At 42.2% G+C, this 15,297-nt stretch overlaps 1 protein-coding gene across 6 annotated transcripts in view; it reads left to right on the top strand.

Moving 5' to 3' along the window:
• Positions 1 to 210: 210 nt before the first annotated feature.
• Positions 211 to 15,297, top strand: part of PPP3CA (protein phosphatase 3 catalytic subunit alpha) — a 288,298-nt gene continuing 273,211 nt past the window's right edge. For 2 of the 6 annotated variants that reach the window (XM_074993506.1, XM_074993507.1), the window contains exon 1: positions 783 to 1,312. In XM_074993506.1, coding sequence (XP_074849607.1) covers positions 1,255 to 1,312 — 58 coding nt within the window. In that variant the 5' untranslated portion in view covers positions 783 to 1,254. Of the gene's footprint in view, positions 292 to 782; positions 1,313 to 15,297 lie in introns of those variants that run through there. The other 4 variants (XM_074993513.1, XM_074993509.1, XM_074993510.1 and 1 more) reach the window with 4 other exon arrangements.

Genomic DNA, 15,297 nt, shown 5'->3' on the forward strand with positions numbered 1-15,297 from the left:
ATCTTCCAACTGGAAAACTCCCATCCCAGCCAGTCCAGGCCCCTCCTTCTTCCTTGGCAAAGCAGCATTAGAAGCAGGAAGGAAAAACGGGGGAAAGCTATTGTCGGGAGCTCCAATGATAAAGGCACCGAAGCAAGAGGAAAGCTGACTGAGGGCGGCTTCTAACCCCAAGGGGAAAGGGCTGCAGCAGAGGAGCATGAAGGAGCCTGTCGTGTTTGTGCCTTGCTGCAAGGGACACACACGCAGGCGCGATCACCCTGGAGCTTTTCCTGTTGTGTAGCAGTATCTTCAGTGAGTGACAGGCGGAGACCGCCCCGCCAGCTAATGACACGCGCTCTCTCTCTCTCTGCTGCCGCTGCCGTTGTGTGGCCTTGGGGTTTGTAACAAATAAGGGGAGACCCCACTGCTCGCCCGGTAACTCATCGGCAGCACTAGCAGGGCGCGCCGCGGCACTTCCTCGCAGCCCACGTCCTGCCCCAAGGCAAATCACACACGGCGCTTTGCTCCTTGGCTTGCTGCTCCACCAAGCCTCTAGAACGCTCCGGGGAGAATTCTACCCCAGCTGCTGAGGCTCCCCCCTCCTCCCCGCCCCGGGGCCCCAGCCGGCGGATGGTGCGAGCCGTCAGAACACCTGGGAGGAGAGGCGGGCTACAGTTACCTGACAGTGATTGGCAGTCCCGCCTGAGCCAATGGCGGCCAGAGAGAGATGGGCGGAGGGAGAGGCAGCTGGGAGGGAGATGCGGGTGTAAGGCTAGGCGGTGAGGGTAGGTTGTGCTTTGGACTGTATGCAGCTTAGTGGCTGTGTCTATGTGAGTGAAAGGAGAGACCCGGGGAGGGGGAAGAGACGGATCCAGATCCAGTGCAGCAGCCCGAGGAGCTGGAGCAGCAGCCGTTCTGCTGCTGTGGGGGAAGGAAGCCCAGGGTTGCTGTATTTGCACCCTGTTTTGTTTTTTTTTAAAATATTTTTGTGGCTGCTTTTGCCTGTTATTTGTGCAATTATATATATATAAATAAGGAAAGGAGTGGCGTGCTCGAGATAAATAATTAACTAGAGGAGGAGGAGGAAGAAGGAGGAGGAGGAGGAGGAGAAGAAGAAGGAAAGCAAAGCAAAGCAGCAGGCAAGAGGGGCAGTAACTTTAAGCACAGCCAAGGACCCAGAGACACTGGCCGTTTGCTGCTGCAGCAGCCGTCTGAGCCTTGTGTCTGCGCTGTGTGAGGGAGTGAGCCCTTCCCTCCTGCCCCCGGCTGCTGGAAATGTCTGAGCATAAGGCGATTGACCCGAAGTTATCAACGACGGACAGGGTGGTGAAAGGTAAGTGCTGTGCCGGGCACAGACGGACACACGCAGCCAGCTGTCTGCTTGCACTGCCCCTTCTCCATTTTTTTTTTTAATTTGGCTACCACTGTCCTCCAAATACAGCACGTCTCCCCCACTCCTGCCCCCAAGGAACAGGGTCTGCTTCTTTCCTGTGGCTGCCGTTCCTACACGGAAGGGGGTGGAGGGGGAGGTGAGGATGGGGGAGTGAAGAGGGAGTAGTTGCTGTGTAGCTATAGGAAGCGGGTGGCAGCGGGTCGGGCGTGTGTCTGGGGGTGCTCATTTGGTGGCTCTCTTGCACCGTTGACTAGGCTTTGGATTCGCTCGGGCTATCTCTGCCTGGCGCTACATTGCAGCATTTTCTCCCCCTGCCTCCCCCGCTCTGCCTTCAAGTGGTTGCACAGGGCTCGCGAGAGAGCGGGGCAGCCCCAGCGTCCTTACTTGCTGAAGTGTGTGAGGAGGAGGAGGAGGCGGCGGCGGCGGCAGCGGCAGGGAGGGGAGGAGGGAGACGCGCAAGAGCCTGACGCCCGTCTCTCCCCGGGCTACTACTTCGGGTGTCCCCCGCCGCCTGCCTGCCTGCCTGATCCGAGCCCTTCGGGGCGGGGGCCGGGTGGGCCGGCAGACGCCGCTGCCTGTGAGCAGATCTTGGCGCTGCCTCTCAGCTCCCCGCCTGCGTGAATATGCCCGTAAATCCCTCGATCCTGACAGCCGGGGCTCCCCCCGCCTCCCTCGCGGCGCTGACAGCTCCCCTCTCCCTTCCCTCACTCAGACGTGCTGCGCGATGGAGCTGACACCTGGAGCAGCGGCTGATTGCCGAGAGCACTCTGCTCGGGTGGGGACGTGGTTTCCGCGTGTCCCTGCGGTCCTGTCTCTCCACGCAGGGGAGGGGATTCCGCCGAGCTCTGTCTGGTTGTACACACGTAGCCGCTGGCGCTGGGATGGGGGGCGGGGGAGCCTATGCAGAGGCAGCGGGAAATTCCCTCTCTCTGAGCGATGCTTTCCAGCCTAGCAGCCAAATGAGGGAGGGGATCTGACTCTAGGATGTGGAATATCGAACCAGGACCCTCCTCACTAGGAGAAGGCAATGCATGTGCCAGCCACATAATACATGCTGAATACTAAACACAGTAAAAGGCAATCAAAGCCACTTCCCCCATCATGGTTACTGTTTATGATTTGGCCTGGTCCAAAGGAAGTTAACCAAGAAGATCTACTGTGTGCCCTTACATCTTTGCTTGTGTTGGCACATCTCTGCTTATGGGTATTCACCACAAATGAGTAACAGCTCTGTGACTTGGCTCTATTTTAAAAATATACATATATCGTGTTCTGCCAGCTTGAATGCTATCAAGTCCCTCCATTTGGTGAAAAGCATTTGAGAGTGTCCTCAGCCACACAAACACTGTGCACAGTAACAAAGGAATGTATGTTCGTTGATGCAACACACATATGTGGTTTGATCATGTACCATGTTTACTGCTAATGTGCACGTTTCTATACATGTCCTTAGTTGTAATACAGCATTTCTGTTGTAGGTTGTAAACCTGTATTCATCGCCAGATTTTTTTTTTTTTTTTTATGAAATATGAACTCAAAATGGGTTGTGAAATGCTTCCAGAGTCAGAGAGACTTAGGGGAAAAAATGGCTTTGTTGTAAGCACAATTTTCTGTTTTTTACTTGAGCATCAACCAGAAACAAACCCTAAAGTAAATACTGAGAGATTCACATCATTTAAATCTTTGTATTTTAATGTTGTTCTTTCTAATGAACTTTGGTTTTGCCTTGTGAAATGAGTAATTTGTTGAATGGCTTTGGCAATGTTGCATTGAATCATGGTCCTATGACATCACACTGGAACAGCAAGGATTTAAAAGTTTGTAATATATGACTAGACTTTTTTCTGATACTCAATCGGATATCACAAAACTTTCTTACATAACATATTTTGCATAATCTCAAAAGTAATTGGGGGATTGAATGAAGATTTCTTTAAATTTTCTAATCGGTTCTGTGCAAGGTAGGACCAAGTTTTATGGGAAATTTAAAATTCAGTGGCTATTCTGAATAAGTAAGAACGTGCACAATTTGACCTATTATATTAAAAATCATCTTTGCTTTTCTAAATGCAGATAAATAGAATTGCTACTCCTGCATTAAACATATGTGTTGCTGAAGACTCAGTTACTGTTGGCTTTGAAGGTACTATAATAAGTCTAGAGTGTTTGGGTGTTTTCTACACATTAGCGTGAGGATTTAGCTTTGTTATGACTCTTAATCTTAAATGGCTGTTACACTTCATTCTGTATTAATAAGTGTACAGGCCTCTCCAGAAATGCAATTCCTAAAACACTATGACTGCATAGATATTTGAGATTTGGATTACTTACTGTGTTTTGTGTATATATAAATTAGGTGACCACACAGTCCACTGAACATTTCAGATTTTATTCCTTTTGTGAAGTATTCATTAAGAAGGATTGAAAGAAGGAATAGAAATTGACATAAATCGTGTTTAAAAGACTTCTTCATTCATCTGGCCTGTTAGTTGTTACATGTCAACATTTTGTAGTTAATATTTGGATTCATGTAACTGGTTCATTCTTTTATTAAATACCAAAATCCTGTTAAATACAGAACCTGGAATGAGTAATGCACAGTGAACTCTTAATAGGATTACTTTTATACTGTATCACATTCATTTTAAATTGCATTCATTGAACTGCTTTTTTATTGTTTAGAAGCATAAATGAAGAACGATAGCAATGTAGCTTTCTTTCACTTGTAGTAACAAAATAAATGTGATTCTTAACTTCATTTAGTGCTGTAGAATCCCAGGTCCTGTATTATATTAGTCAAAGCATGGTTTCTTTTTCATAGGTCATTATCTTCTTGAGAGGAAAAGCTGAATAGTCTTGCAATGGTAAAATTAATATAATAAAATATTAAACCAGATGGAAATAATCAGTGAGGCTTAAATATAACAAAAAATGCATAATAATTAGAATCCTCTGGACCATGTTCAGATATAACCAGTGTTAACATAAGGAGTTTTAAAGATTCATAAATAAATTGTAAAATGGAGTCTTGTTTGGGGGGAGAAACACTCTTGTGGGTCTTGTATGTAGGCTTTAGATTTGCTTAATTCTTCAAAGTGTATGAGAAGTAGTGTCTCTATCAGTTAGGAGTTGATGATTTATCTACATCAAAGCTAGTTATAAGTTTTGTTTTGAAAGATCAAAATTAGTCAACTCACAAGAGGAGATATTTTGTAACATCAAGCATTCCAAGCTTGTGTGAATCTTAGGTAGGTACTACTACGTAACAGTTAGTGGTGGGTTAGAGGGTGAGAATTCTAGCAGCTTTAAGCAGCTTGCCATACTGCTGACACCTGTTGGATGGTGTTTTTTTTTCCCCTTTGTAAGACACTGCAAAAGAGAGTGACTTTAAAGGTGTGAAATGACATCAGTGCAAGTGAGTATTTCATATGCTGTCACTCTCACAGAATTTTCCAGGCTATCAAATTGATTTTACTCAAAGTAAAATGTCCTCATTTTTTTACAGTATTGTTAGGTGTTACTGAATGCCTTGTGAGATCTTGGCTTTCTCCTCCCTGCATTATGTCATCTGTGCACAATGGTACCTGGCAGCTTATTGAGTGAAATCTTAATACATATAGGCCTGAAGCTATTGCACAGTGACCAATATAAAGAAGGAATTCAAATGCAGGTATTAAAAAGGCAGACTTTCAAAAGCAGACTCACCTAGGTGTCAGTTTGAAGGATGCTATTATACTTCAGGCAAGATATTATTATTCCACTTCTTTCTCCTTAATAAACCCAAAAAGTCTTAACGCTTTTTGCATCAGAATGCTGCTCCCACCTAGACAAGTCAGCTTTAGATTGCTTGTATTGACAAGGGAAAATACTGATTTAAAATATATTGTTCTGAAAATGCACACAATTAGTTAAGTGAGATTACTGATCTGCTTAAAGCTGTGCTAAGTGTATGCAAAATTTGGGCCCATAAAACCTAAGTGCCGCTAAAGGTACTGTCTTGAAAACCCAGTACACTGAAGTCCTTCATGACAGCATAGGAAAAGTATAGCACAGATGTTGACTTAAGCTTCTCCATGACACTCTGCTTTCGTCCCTCCCTTGGGATGAAAAGGTGGCTAGTTATTCACATTACTGCTTGAAGCCTCAGTCATTTGCCAATGGTGGTATCAGTGTGTAAGTTTGGCCCTAGCTTTTAATGTGGGATTACCTGCCACTGGAAGCTGAGCTGAGAGTACTAACTTGTTCTACAAAGATTCAGAGGATAGCTATGTTGGTCTATATCTGTAAAAACAACAAGGAGTCCTATAATACCATAGAGACTAATGGATTTCTTAGGCCATTAGCTTTGGTCGGTCAAACCCATTTAATCAGATGCACTAGAGTGGAAATACTGAGACAGCTGTATATAAAGTCTGCAAAAGGAAGAAATTACTGTCCATTGTAAATTAGGGTGATTGTGGCCATTCAAGTTAGCAGATGGAGGGAGGTGGATGTCCATCCAGGGAAAGTTGCTTCTGTAGAGTGTTAACCAATTAAGATCCTTATTGAAGCCAAATTGTATAATTTTGAATTTGCAAATGAGCTCCAATTCAGTTGTTTCCCTTTCCATAAAGGTCAAAGAACAGCTGTCTGATGCCAACACCTTTTGATTACTAGTAACCTTGGCGAGCAAGATTTGCACCAATGACCTAGAAGGGAGAGGCTCTATATCTCATTACCAGTGTTTTCCAAGTGTCCTATGTTGCATTACAGCCTCCTGAAATACTATTCTGAAGTGCACCAAACTGTAATTAGAACAAAAATGTCTCAAAGTTCCTCTCCATACTACTAAAGATAACATACCATGAAATAAATAGATTAATGTTGTTTACTATTGTCTTTTGTAATCAGGAATTGACTGACAGTACTGAGTACAACCTATAGGACTCCCAGCAGCTGGGATGCAGGCGGCGGTGGGAGATGCGTGAGTTGGAGACAAATGTTTTGTTCAGGGTTTATTGATCTGAGATATCTGGAAATCATGCACTGTATTTTGTATACCAGCCTCAGTCTGGAAACGATTGTTCTGTCTGTGTAAAATACATGGATGGATTTTTTTTTTGGCTTGGCTTGCCGCTCTTGGGTAGTTTGTCCTTCAATTCCTAACAAACACAGAGACTTTAATAGTTACATTAGCATGCGTTCAAATCAGTACATTGTTAGCTTCATAAACGTGTGGTTGCTCCATTTTGCTGTGAACAAGAGGATAAGGCCTAGTGGAAATTCTGAACCTCAGTACTTAGAAAAATATATGCACTTTTTGTAGGGCAGTGCCTCAAACTGGAATCTACAGCACTTCCAGGTGTATTGCAGAACTGTTTCCTTTTGATGAAGACAGTGTAAGACTTCAGGCATTGGTGTGTCTTGCTGTTTGGAGCTGACACTAGGATATTTATTAAGTTGTCAGGGTGTTTTTTAAACCAACTAAACATTTAAAAATAAAAATAAGACTTGGTACCCTTTGTGGCTACTCCATATGTATATCTTGTTTATTGCTGCTTTGACGTAAATGGAGTTGTAAGAACTAGTGAATTAATTAATCTTGATAAGTGTCCCAGACCAGAGAGAAATTACATACTTACAAATTTTTTTTGCATATGCTGTTAAAAAAGCTTCTGTCACATATACAAGGAGCATGGAAGGAATCACTTGGCAGCGGATGGGACATTAGTGCTGAATGCTTTAATGTAGTTGCCTTAATGTTGTTGTAATAGCACACTTCCATGTAATAAAGGACTGCACTTCCTGTGCAGAAAGTGTGGGGTCAAGTTTAGAGGGAGGGAATGCAGGAGATGATCTACATTCAGCAGTATACAGAACTGTACCACTTTGGTTATACAGGATTGCTTGCTCTTGATCAACTCTCTAAACTTCGTATAAGACATTATATATGCCCTGGGCCTCTCTTTTGGTGACTTCAGTGGGAGATTAAAGACCCACAATGCATTCTGCAAAAAGATCCCAGAATCTTGACCCATCTGTCGTCGTTCAGCAAAACTGGCCGTGTAAACTACAGGTACAGAGTTGTCTCTCTTTCCTCTACTGTATATACCCTGCACTACAGTTACTCCAAGAAAATATCTTAGTTTGCTTTTTGTTCTTGTATGAAGTTGGCCTGATTCTGGGCCCACACTAGTGTAAATCAGGATTAGCTCATTGAATGCCATTATTGGAATGCTGATATGTTTTAAACTGATCTGCTATGTGTATCCTTTGCACTGTGAACACATAATGATTCATTTTTATTATAGTATTTAAAGTATTGAGACAGCAATCTGAACAAGTTAAATCAGAAAATTCTATTCCCATATGAATTTGTGCAGTAACCGCAGTTCCTCTATTTCTCCCCCCATCTGTGTGGAATAAATTTTGGTATGTGCACCACCAATAGAAACACATGCTACTTGCTTTGGGTGTTCTGCTGATCAGGTGGGTGACACCTGAATCTCTCCTGAGTGACCACCAAAATGCTCCGCTTACAAGGACCACTGGTAATAAGGCTGATGGTTGAATTAACTAGTCATTAATTTGCATGTCCTTTGTTTAGCCATGAATACTGTCATTTTTGTAAATAAAATCACCTAAACAAGTAAACCTGTCACATCTACAGTAGAAGACCAGAGAAATATTTCAGGAAAACGTTCCATCATTTGTATTGGAATCATCATCATTTAGTGCTTGATAGTAAGTTATCCTTCTCTTTTATAAACCCATTGAAGGTAAGCATGTCTGATGTTAATTAAAACTTTGCTGTCTGGAAAGCTGTGTTGTATGGTGGAGAACAGTCAGATGACTTCGTGAATGCATAGAGGTCAAAGATTGGGGAAAGTCTGGCTCAGACTATGGATAGAATGTTTGCTGCACAATTTATAACTGTGTGCTGACCCACGCTCTTTCCTGTTCCTTCCTTGTCTCTAGACCGAAGGCGGTATATGCTTTTGCTCTCGTTAGTGGTGTTAGGAACTGTGAAAGGGGAGATAATACTGAGTATTAATGTAAGCAACAAATTGTAACCTATTATTACATGGGAGAAGGCTGCATAGCACAGAGCAGCTACTCTTAGTTTTCTTTTTTGCTTTTCTCCACCTCTGTATCAGGCCATAGTTCTTTTTGTTGTATGCCGCTCTCTCGGTGCGAGTGGATACTTTTACTCCTTTTTCTCCCATGGGTGTCATGCAACAGAGAGAGATCATAGTGAGATTATTCATCACTGGGTGTCTTGTATTCACAGAATTTTTGTCACTCCCACAAGTTTCAGAAGCTTAAGCAGGCCCCTGTTCAAAAAAACCTTTAGAAATGACTGACTTACTTAAACCCTTGTACTCTGGGTGGAGTTTAGAAATACAAGTCTGAAAATTCAGGTAGGGCCTCATTAATAAGGAGGTAGTGGTAGTTTGCTTTGAACTGCTTTATTTTCTTAAGTTGTCTGTGTGGCTTTAAAAAATGCCTTTTTATAACAAGTTGCTGTATAGTCACTTTTTTTGTATTTTTGAAAAGTGCAAAAGAAGGACTAAATCTGGGTTTGGTACTCCTTTTTAAATATCAGTGCTAGTTCTGTAAGGAGTGCGAGACAAATTGAAGTAACCTCTCATGTCAAAGCCTATATTTTTTTCTGCATTCTGTATTTATAGAAAAATATTTTAAGGAATACTTATACAAATATTATTGACGGCATTTTAAAATTTATAACTTGTTGCAATAAAGGAAGCCACAACTTTCTAAAGGAAAAAGCCACTTCAAGGAGACTTCAGATAAAAGAATGAGAGAATGTACTTTTTATGTGGTAACATGAATTGAATGTAAAATGTGCGTCATGTCAGTTCTTTAAGATGAAAACTTCACAGCTGTGTCCTCTTCTGATGAGTCAGTACCTCACCTGCCCCCCATAAACAATCATTGATAGCCTGTTTGTTTGTTTGTTATTCAATCATGATACAATATATGGATGGCCCCCAACCTTGTGAATACTTAGGCATGGAAGCAAAGGTATTCACATGAATCTGGCTTGCATTGAATAACCAGCTGTTCAGATTGTTGATCAAACATATATTAAAGTCATATGGGAAGTAGAAGCTTTGTTTCTTTTAGTTTCTTTCTTTTTACTTACTGTGCTGCTGATGAAGAACATCCTATGTGGCAAAATGGAGGGAGAAAAAGAGTGCTTTGATATTATTTCTGATTTCTCAAAACCTTTGCTGCTGCTGCTTTTGTTTGTTCTCTTTCTCCTTCACCAAAAAGTTAATACTGTTGGAATAACACCTCTGGAGTAGTACCTCTTTGACACAGTAATTTGCATGCGTTTTGAAACTGACTAGATCTATTTTTATAGGCAAGGTTAGGCATGTTAACGTTGGCATAGCAACACTGCTCTATGAAGAGAATGTGACTCCTATTTATTTGAGATTTAACTAGGATGCCAACATGAGTTCTGAATAACACAATTTATTTGTGGACCTTGGGGCAAAAAAAAAAAAATCCAAAAGATGAACATACAAATGATATAGTTGATCTGTAAGCCAGTTTATGTGATGGGTGTGTCTTGTGTTTTCTTTTTTTTCTTTTCTTTTTTTTTTTTTGGAGGATAAAATGGCAACTCCGTCTTGAGGTCAATGAACATACATGGGTTTTGGGAACTGAAATATTAGATTCCTATACAATACAATGCATTCTACTGAAGCTTGAAAAAAAATTGCTTAACACTTCCTGGCCTAAAGATGACCCATGCTAGCTGGGGTGAAATAACTTGTGCAGCATTGTCCCTTTGGAATTTAAAGAAATAAAACCACAGTGTGCTGTAGTTTTGGTTTCAGTTTTTCTCACTTCTCTACCCTTCCTGAGTCAGTCTTTCTGTCCCAATGTTGTGTTCTTTTCCTTTCCCACTTCTCTCCTTCTCTGCTAATGTTGTAGATGTGTGTGCTCCTCAGTTCTGTAAATACTTCTAAATGTGCTTCCCTTTTAAACACAAATAATTTCACTGAAGTCAGTGAAGTTACACATCTCCCACATATAAGTTATGCCTGTGTGTTTAACATGATGGGATGGGTGGATTGTAGGTTCCTTGTGGCAGGGCACAGCGTGCGGTATATTTTGTAAAGGAATAATTGTAAGTCTCTCCCATCCACCCACCCAGTCACATGTGTCTTGAAAAATGTCAGATACCTAATAGAGAACCAGAGTGAGATGAAGATCCAGGGATGATGGTCCAGTGAGAAGCTAAGCCCTCCCCACCCATAGCCCATATGCTGTGAAATGGGGAACATCTGCTAGGTTTTGTCTGGTTATGTTCATTTTGTTACTTCTGGTTAGTAAGTCTCTAATCTCAGGAAAGCTTTTAATATCAGGTAGTTGGTAGAAGAGGCAAGATCATGATTTCTGTGTTCTGCCCAATGCCTGTTCAAATCCCAGAGGCCTCCTGATAACTGTTTGGGTGGTTATGATTTCAGTGTATATGCCTGCTACTTTTCCTCTGGGCTTCTGTGGAGGCTTTTCCCCCTTTTTTGGTTCATCTCTTCCTCTTCTAACAACTATCTCTTGTGCCTGCCCCTCCTGTTGCCAAGAGCTGTTCCCAAAATCTTTGTTTTTGCATGCAAGGTACTTATCACAGAAAACTCTCAGCATGTCTATGTATTTTTTTTTTCTCCCCAGTTTGGAAGAGCACTGAGCAGCAGCCTAGGCAGTAGAGGTGACTTTCTGCATACTTCTTGAGAAGACCACACTTCCTTTATTTACTCTCTGCTTATGCTTGGACAGAAATGCAACAACAGTGATGTACTTGACCTGGGTGAGAGAGGGTGGTTAAATTCTGTTGAGTTGGGTGGTATTCACCCAGGAAAGTTTCTTGAACACCAGAGACTAGTGGTCCCGCTGCTCGCTTGTGCGGCTATTCAGAAGTGATACAGATGTCACCCAGGTGATTAGCAGGGTGCCCGGGGTAGGATTTTATTTCTACGGCTGGTGCACATTTGCACATTAGTGAAAAGAAAATTTATTCTGCACACATGCAGATGTGTACGGATAGTTCAAGTCTTGCTTTTTGCAATTCTAAACATCCTTGGTATAGGACACATACAGCCAGAGAAGATGGAGAGTAGGAATTATAGGCTACGTCTACACTAGCACACTACGTTGAAGTAGCCTATTTGGAAGTAAGGACATCGAAATATGCTACTTCAATGCATATCGCCTACACATCCTCCAGGGCTGTTGCCATTGAAGTAACAAAGGGGATCATCAGAAGGAGCCGCCCCGGAAGGAAATGTGGAGCGTCCCCCACACAAGCACTCCCCGTTGAAATAAAGGGCCAGCAAAGCCCCAAGCCGCTGCCTTAAAGGGCCCCTCCCAGACACACTTGCCCTGCACAGCACAAGATCCACAGAGTCGGCAACCGGTTGCAGACCCTGTGCATGCAGCATGGACCCCCCAGCTGCAGCAGCAGCAGCCAGAAGCCTTGGGCTAAGGGCTGCTGCATGCGGTGACCATAGAGCCCCGCAGGGCCTGGACAGAGCGTCTCTCAACCCGTCAGCTGATGGCCGCCATGGAGGACCCCACTTTCGAAGTAGCAGGATGCGGATCGTCTATATGTGCCCTACTTCGATGTTGAACGTCAAAGTAGGGCGCTGTTTCCATCTTTGGATGGGAATAGCGATTTCAACTTCTCACCGCCTACCGTTGATTTTAATGTCGACATAGAACATGGCACACGTAGACGCGATGTGTGCTATTTCGACGTTGTACCGGCTACTTCGAAATAGCCAGCTAGGGTAGATGCACCCATAGTAAAAAGTGTTAAGGGATTGACTTATTTTGATGTAGTGGCTTTTTTTTCCTAATATCTCTTATATTTTAAGAGGCAGAACAATACAAAAGAGTATATCTAGACGAACAGAATATGAAATCTGAGGCAGTATAGAGTTGTCTAAATTAAAAGTGCAGTATAGATACAAAATATTTGGATCATTCAAACCATTATTGGGGTAATATGACATGTCAGTCTTACAATCCACATTGTATCTTATTAATGTCCCTATCCATCTTTTGGGGAAATGCTGCTTAGCCAGTTGATAGAGGCTCATTACTGGGATAGATCAAAATACATCAGCACTGGCCTGAATTGGCTAAATTTTTGTGAACAGATATAGATATAGATATATATAGATATAGATATATATATATTTGGTTTCTTTCATGAGTTCTGCTACACAGAAGGTGAGGTCAAAAATCCAAAATCTATAGATGAGTGGGGGCTGTACTCTTCACTGAAAAAATCATTATAAATTGGTGATTGCAATGAGTGTTGCTTAAATATCTGACTCTGATGGCACTTCATCCAAAAACCAGTCTATGGTGTATTGCAATGAATTTGACACATACTTTGAATTTCTGATCAGAATAATGAAAATGGCACGTCCTAACAAATGCAGATTCTGATATTACAGGTAGATCTTTTGGTTCACATAAAGCATTTTTCAATGTATTTAGTTACCAGAATCCCGATCTATCATGTTAGTCTTTATTCTGTGTGTGACTAGTATTTGTTTGAAGCTTTTGAGTGGAATTTCATAGTTTTTGATTTTTATTTTCAGTTTTAGAAACATTTTTCTGGGCTAGAAAGGATTTCCTTCCTTCCAAAAGAATGGGGATGCCAAGGTATGAACAGTCCAGCAGCCAATCTTAACATGCATGATTGGCAGCCATAGAACCTTCTACCCTCTTTTCTTTTGCTGCTTTTTGTTACACACATAAGTGGTGCTTTATTTATTTTTTGGAAAGTACTTTTTGTTCCTGTTTAGAACATATGGGAGAGTCTGAGATGTTTTCATCCAACATCAAGCTCAAGAACATTCATTACAGAACATACTGAAAACTGTCTATACTCATACCCAAAACTCATGTATAGTAGCTCTCCAGTCCCCACTGTTATTCTGCAGACTTTGGTGGCTTTCTTAGCCCTATAAACACATGTCACTGCAGTTCCCATAAAGATGTTCTGGTCTTGAGTTACTGTTTTTGAGACTCTTGACTTAAACCCTTGTACTCCCAAGTGGAGAATACAAATGTCCACCACTTCACTCTGTCTCAGGATAAAACTTCTAGCTGACTCCAGCAGCATCCCAGTTGTTATCTTCAATCTCAGTAGATCTTCTCCACGTTGTCCAAGATCTTCCTCTTTTGCGTCTTTCTTGTGGATTCCATTTGAGAGCGTGATGGACTATGCTTGATGATGGTTTTGAGAGTGTGGCCTAGCCTCTCCCTTATTCTTCTCAAGCTTTCCATTTGATTGTGCTTGCTGTGAATTCTCTCAGGGTGTGTCCAGGTGCTAGTGGCTTCTGCCAGCTTTCTGTACTGCTGCCTGGATTGGTGAGTAGCGGTGACCTGTACTGGTGCACTTATTTCAGAAATAGCAAGAGTTGATCATAGGCAATAAATTCTAGGTTTCGGGGTGAGCCCTTATCGCTACCTTTACTTTTTTCCTTATCGCTTTCTGTCTAGAGGTCAAACAGTGTTTCAGAAAAAGGTAGGCCATACTGGATCACGCACAGATCCTCCTGTTTATGCATGTGTGTGACTCCTGGTGGGGCCTGACCCCTTCAGTATTTCCACCCCTGCCCCCCACTCCATTCAGATCTTGAGAAATACAAGGTATGACACATCTGGTACTGTAGGGAAGGCATTTAAAAATCTTGTGGGTGATTTGAGAAAGTGCTCTTGCTGTCTTGAAATGAAGAGCTGCTTTGCCAGCCACCCTAATTTGTGTTGTTGCCACACCGCAGTCAGATGCTTTTCAGTAACAAACTTGGACTGTTTACCTGTGATTATTTCAAAATGGAAATTGTAATATCCCCTCCCAATGACCCAGTGCCTGCAATGTTTCAGTTACCATCATTTTATAAAGAATGAGGATACCAAGGAGGTCTTAAATCTGGAACTATTCAAAATAAGAGTATGCACGTCTAAAAGAATTTGAATCCTTTCAGACTATTTTTCCATTGTGTTTGCTGAGTCTGATGTATGCAGTGGTGTTGCCTCCATTGAGGCCAAAGTAGTAGTAGACTAGGTGGATGAGGTAGTATGTTGGACCAATCTCTATTGGTGAGAGATGCAAGCTTTTGCACACACCGAACTCTTCCTCAGGTCAGGGAAACATACTCAGTGTCACAGCACATTTAAAAACTTTGCTGAAAACTAAAACTCATGGACTGACTGGAGATATGGGCCTTATGTCTGGACTCAGTCACCCAGCTAAACCTTCTCTCCAGCACCCCGCTGCTCCCGTTGCTAGCATGTGGAATGGTCCCTGGAAATACATAACTACTTATGCTAAACAATCTGTTCCAACCTGTATTTAGTTGTGATACCGAGTATACTTCCCAGACCTGCAGAAGCGTGAAAGCTTATCTGTATCATCAACAGACGTTGCCCAAGAAGAGAGATTACCTCACCCACCTTGTCTCTCTGTTGTACTCAGATATAAGTTACAATGGTCATATTATGTTGGAGCACTTGAAATCATGCAGCTGTATGATCACACATACAGCCATAGTCAACAAAAGCAAATGCGGACAATTTCATGGTTCAGAGTAACTTTTATTCTTCCATGGTCTTCTAAATTCATAGCACAGATACATGATTATTTCTGCATTTTGAGAGACTCTGAAGATTTTTCTAAGGCACCAATGGTAATTTGGCACCTTACTGCTATTAAAAGTCAAAGGTACTTAAGACCCTATTGGCTCTTCTATTTGAAAAGGGACTTCAGCCCAAAACTGCAGTGAATGTCAAAGGTGCCTAAATCCCTTGGCAGCTAGGTGCCATTTAACACTCATGTCTTTGAAAGTTTTACTATTTAAGAATCTAATACAGAGTTGATTGAAGTCAAGAGATCTTTC

Source organism: Carettochelys insculpta, chromosome 4 (genome assembly GCF_033958435.1).
Source record: "Carettochelys insculpta isolate YL-2023 chromosome 4, ASM3395843v1, whole genome shotgun sequence".
NCBI lineage: Eukaryota > Metazoa > Chordata > Testudines > Carettochelyidae > Carettochelys > Carettochelys insculpta.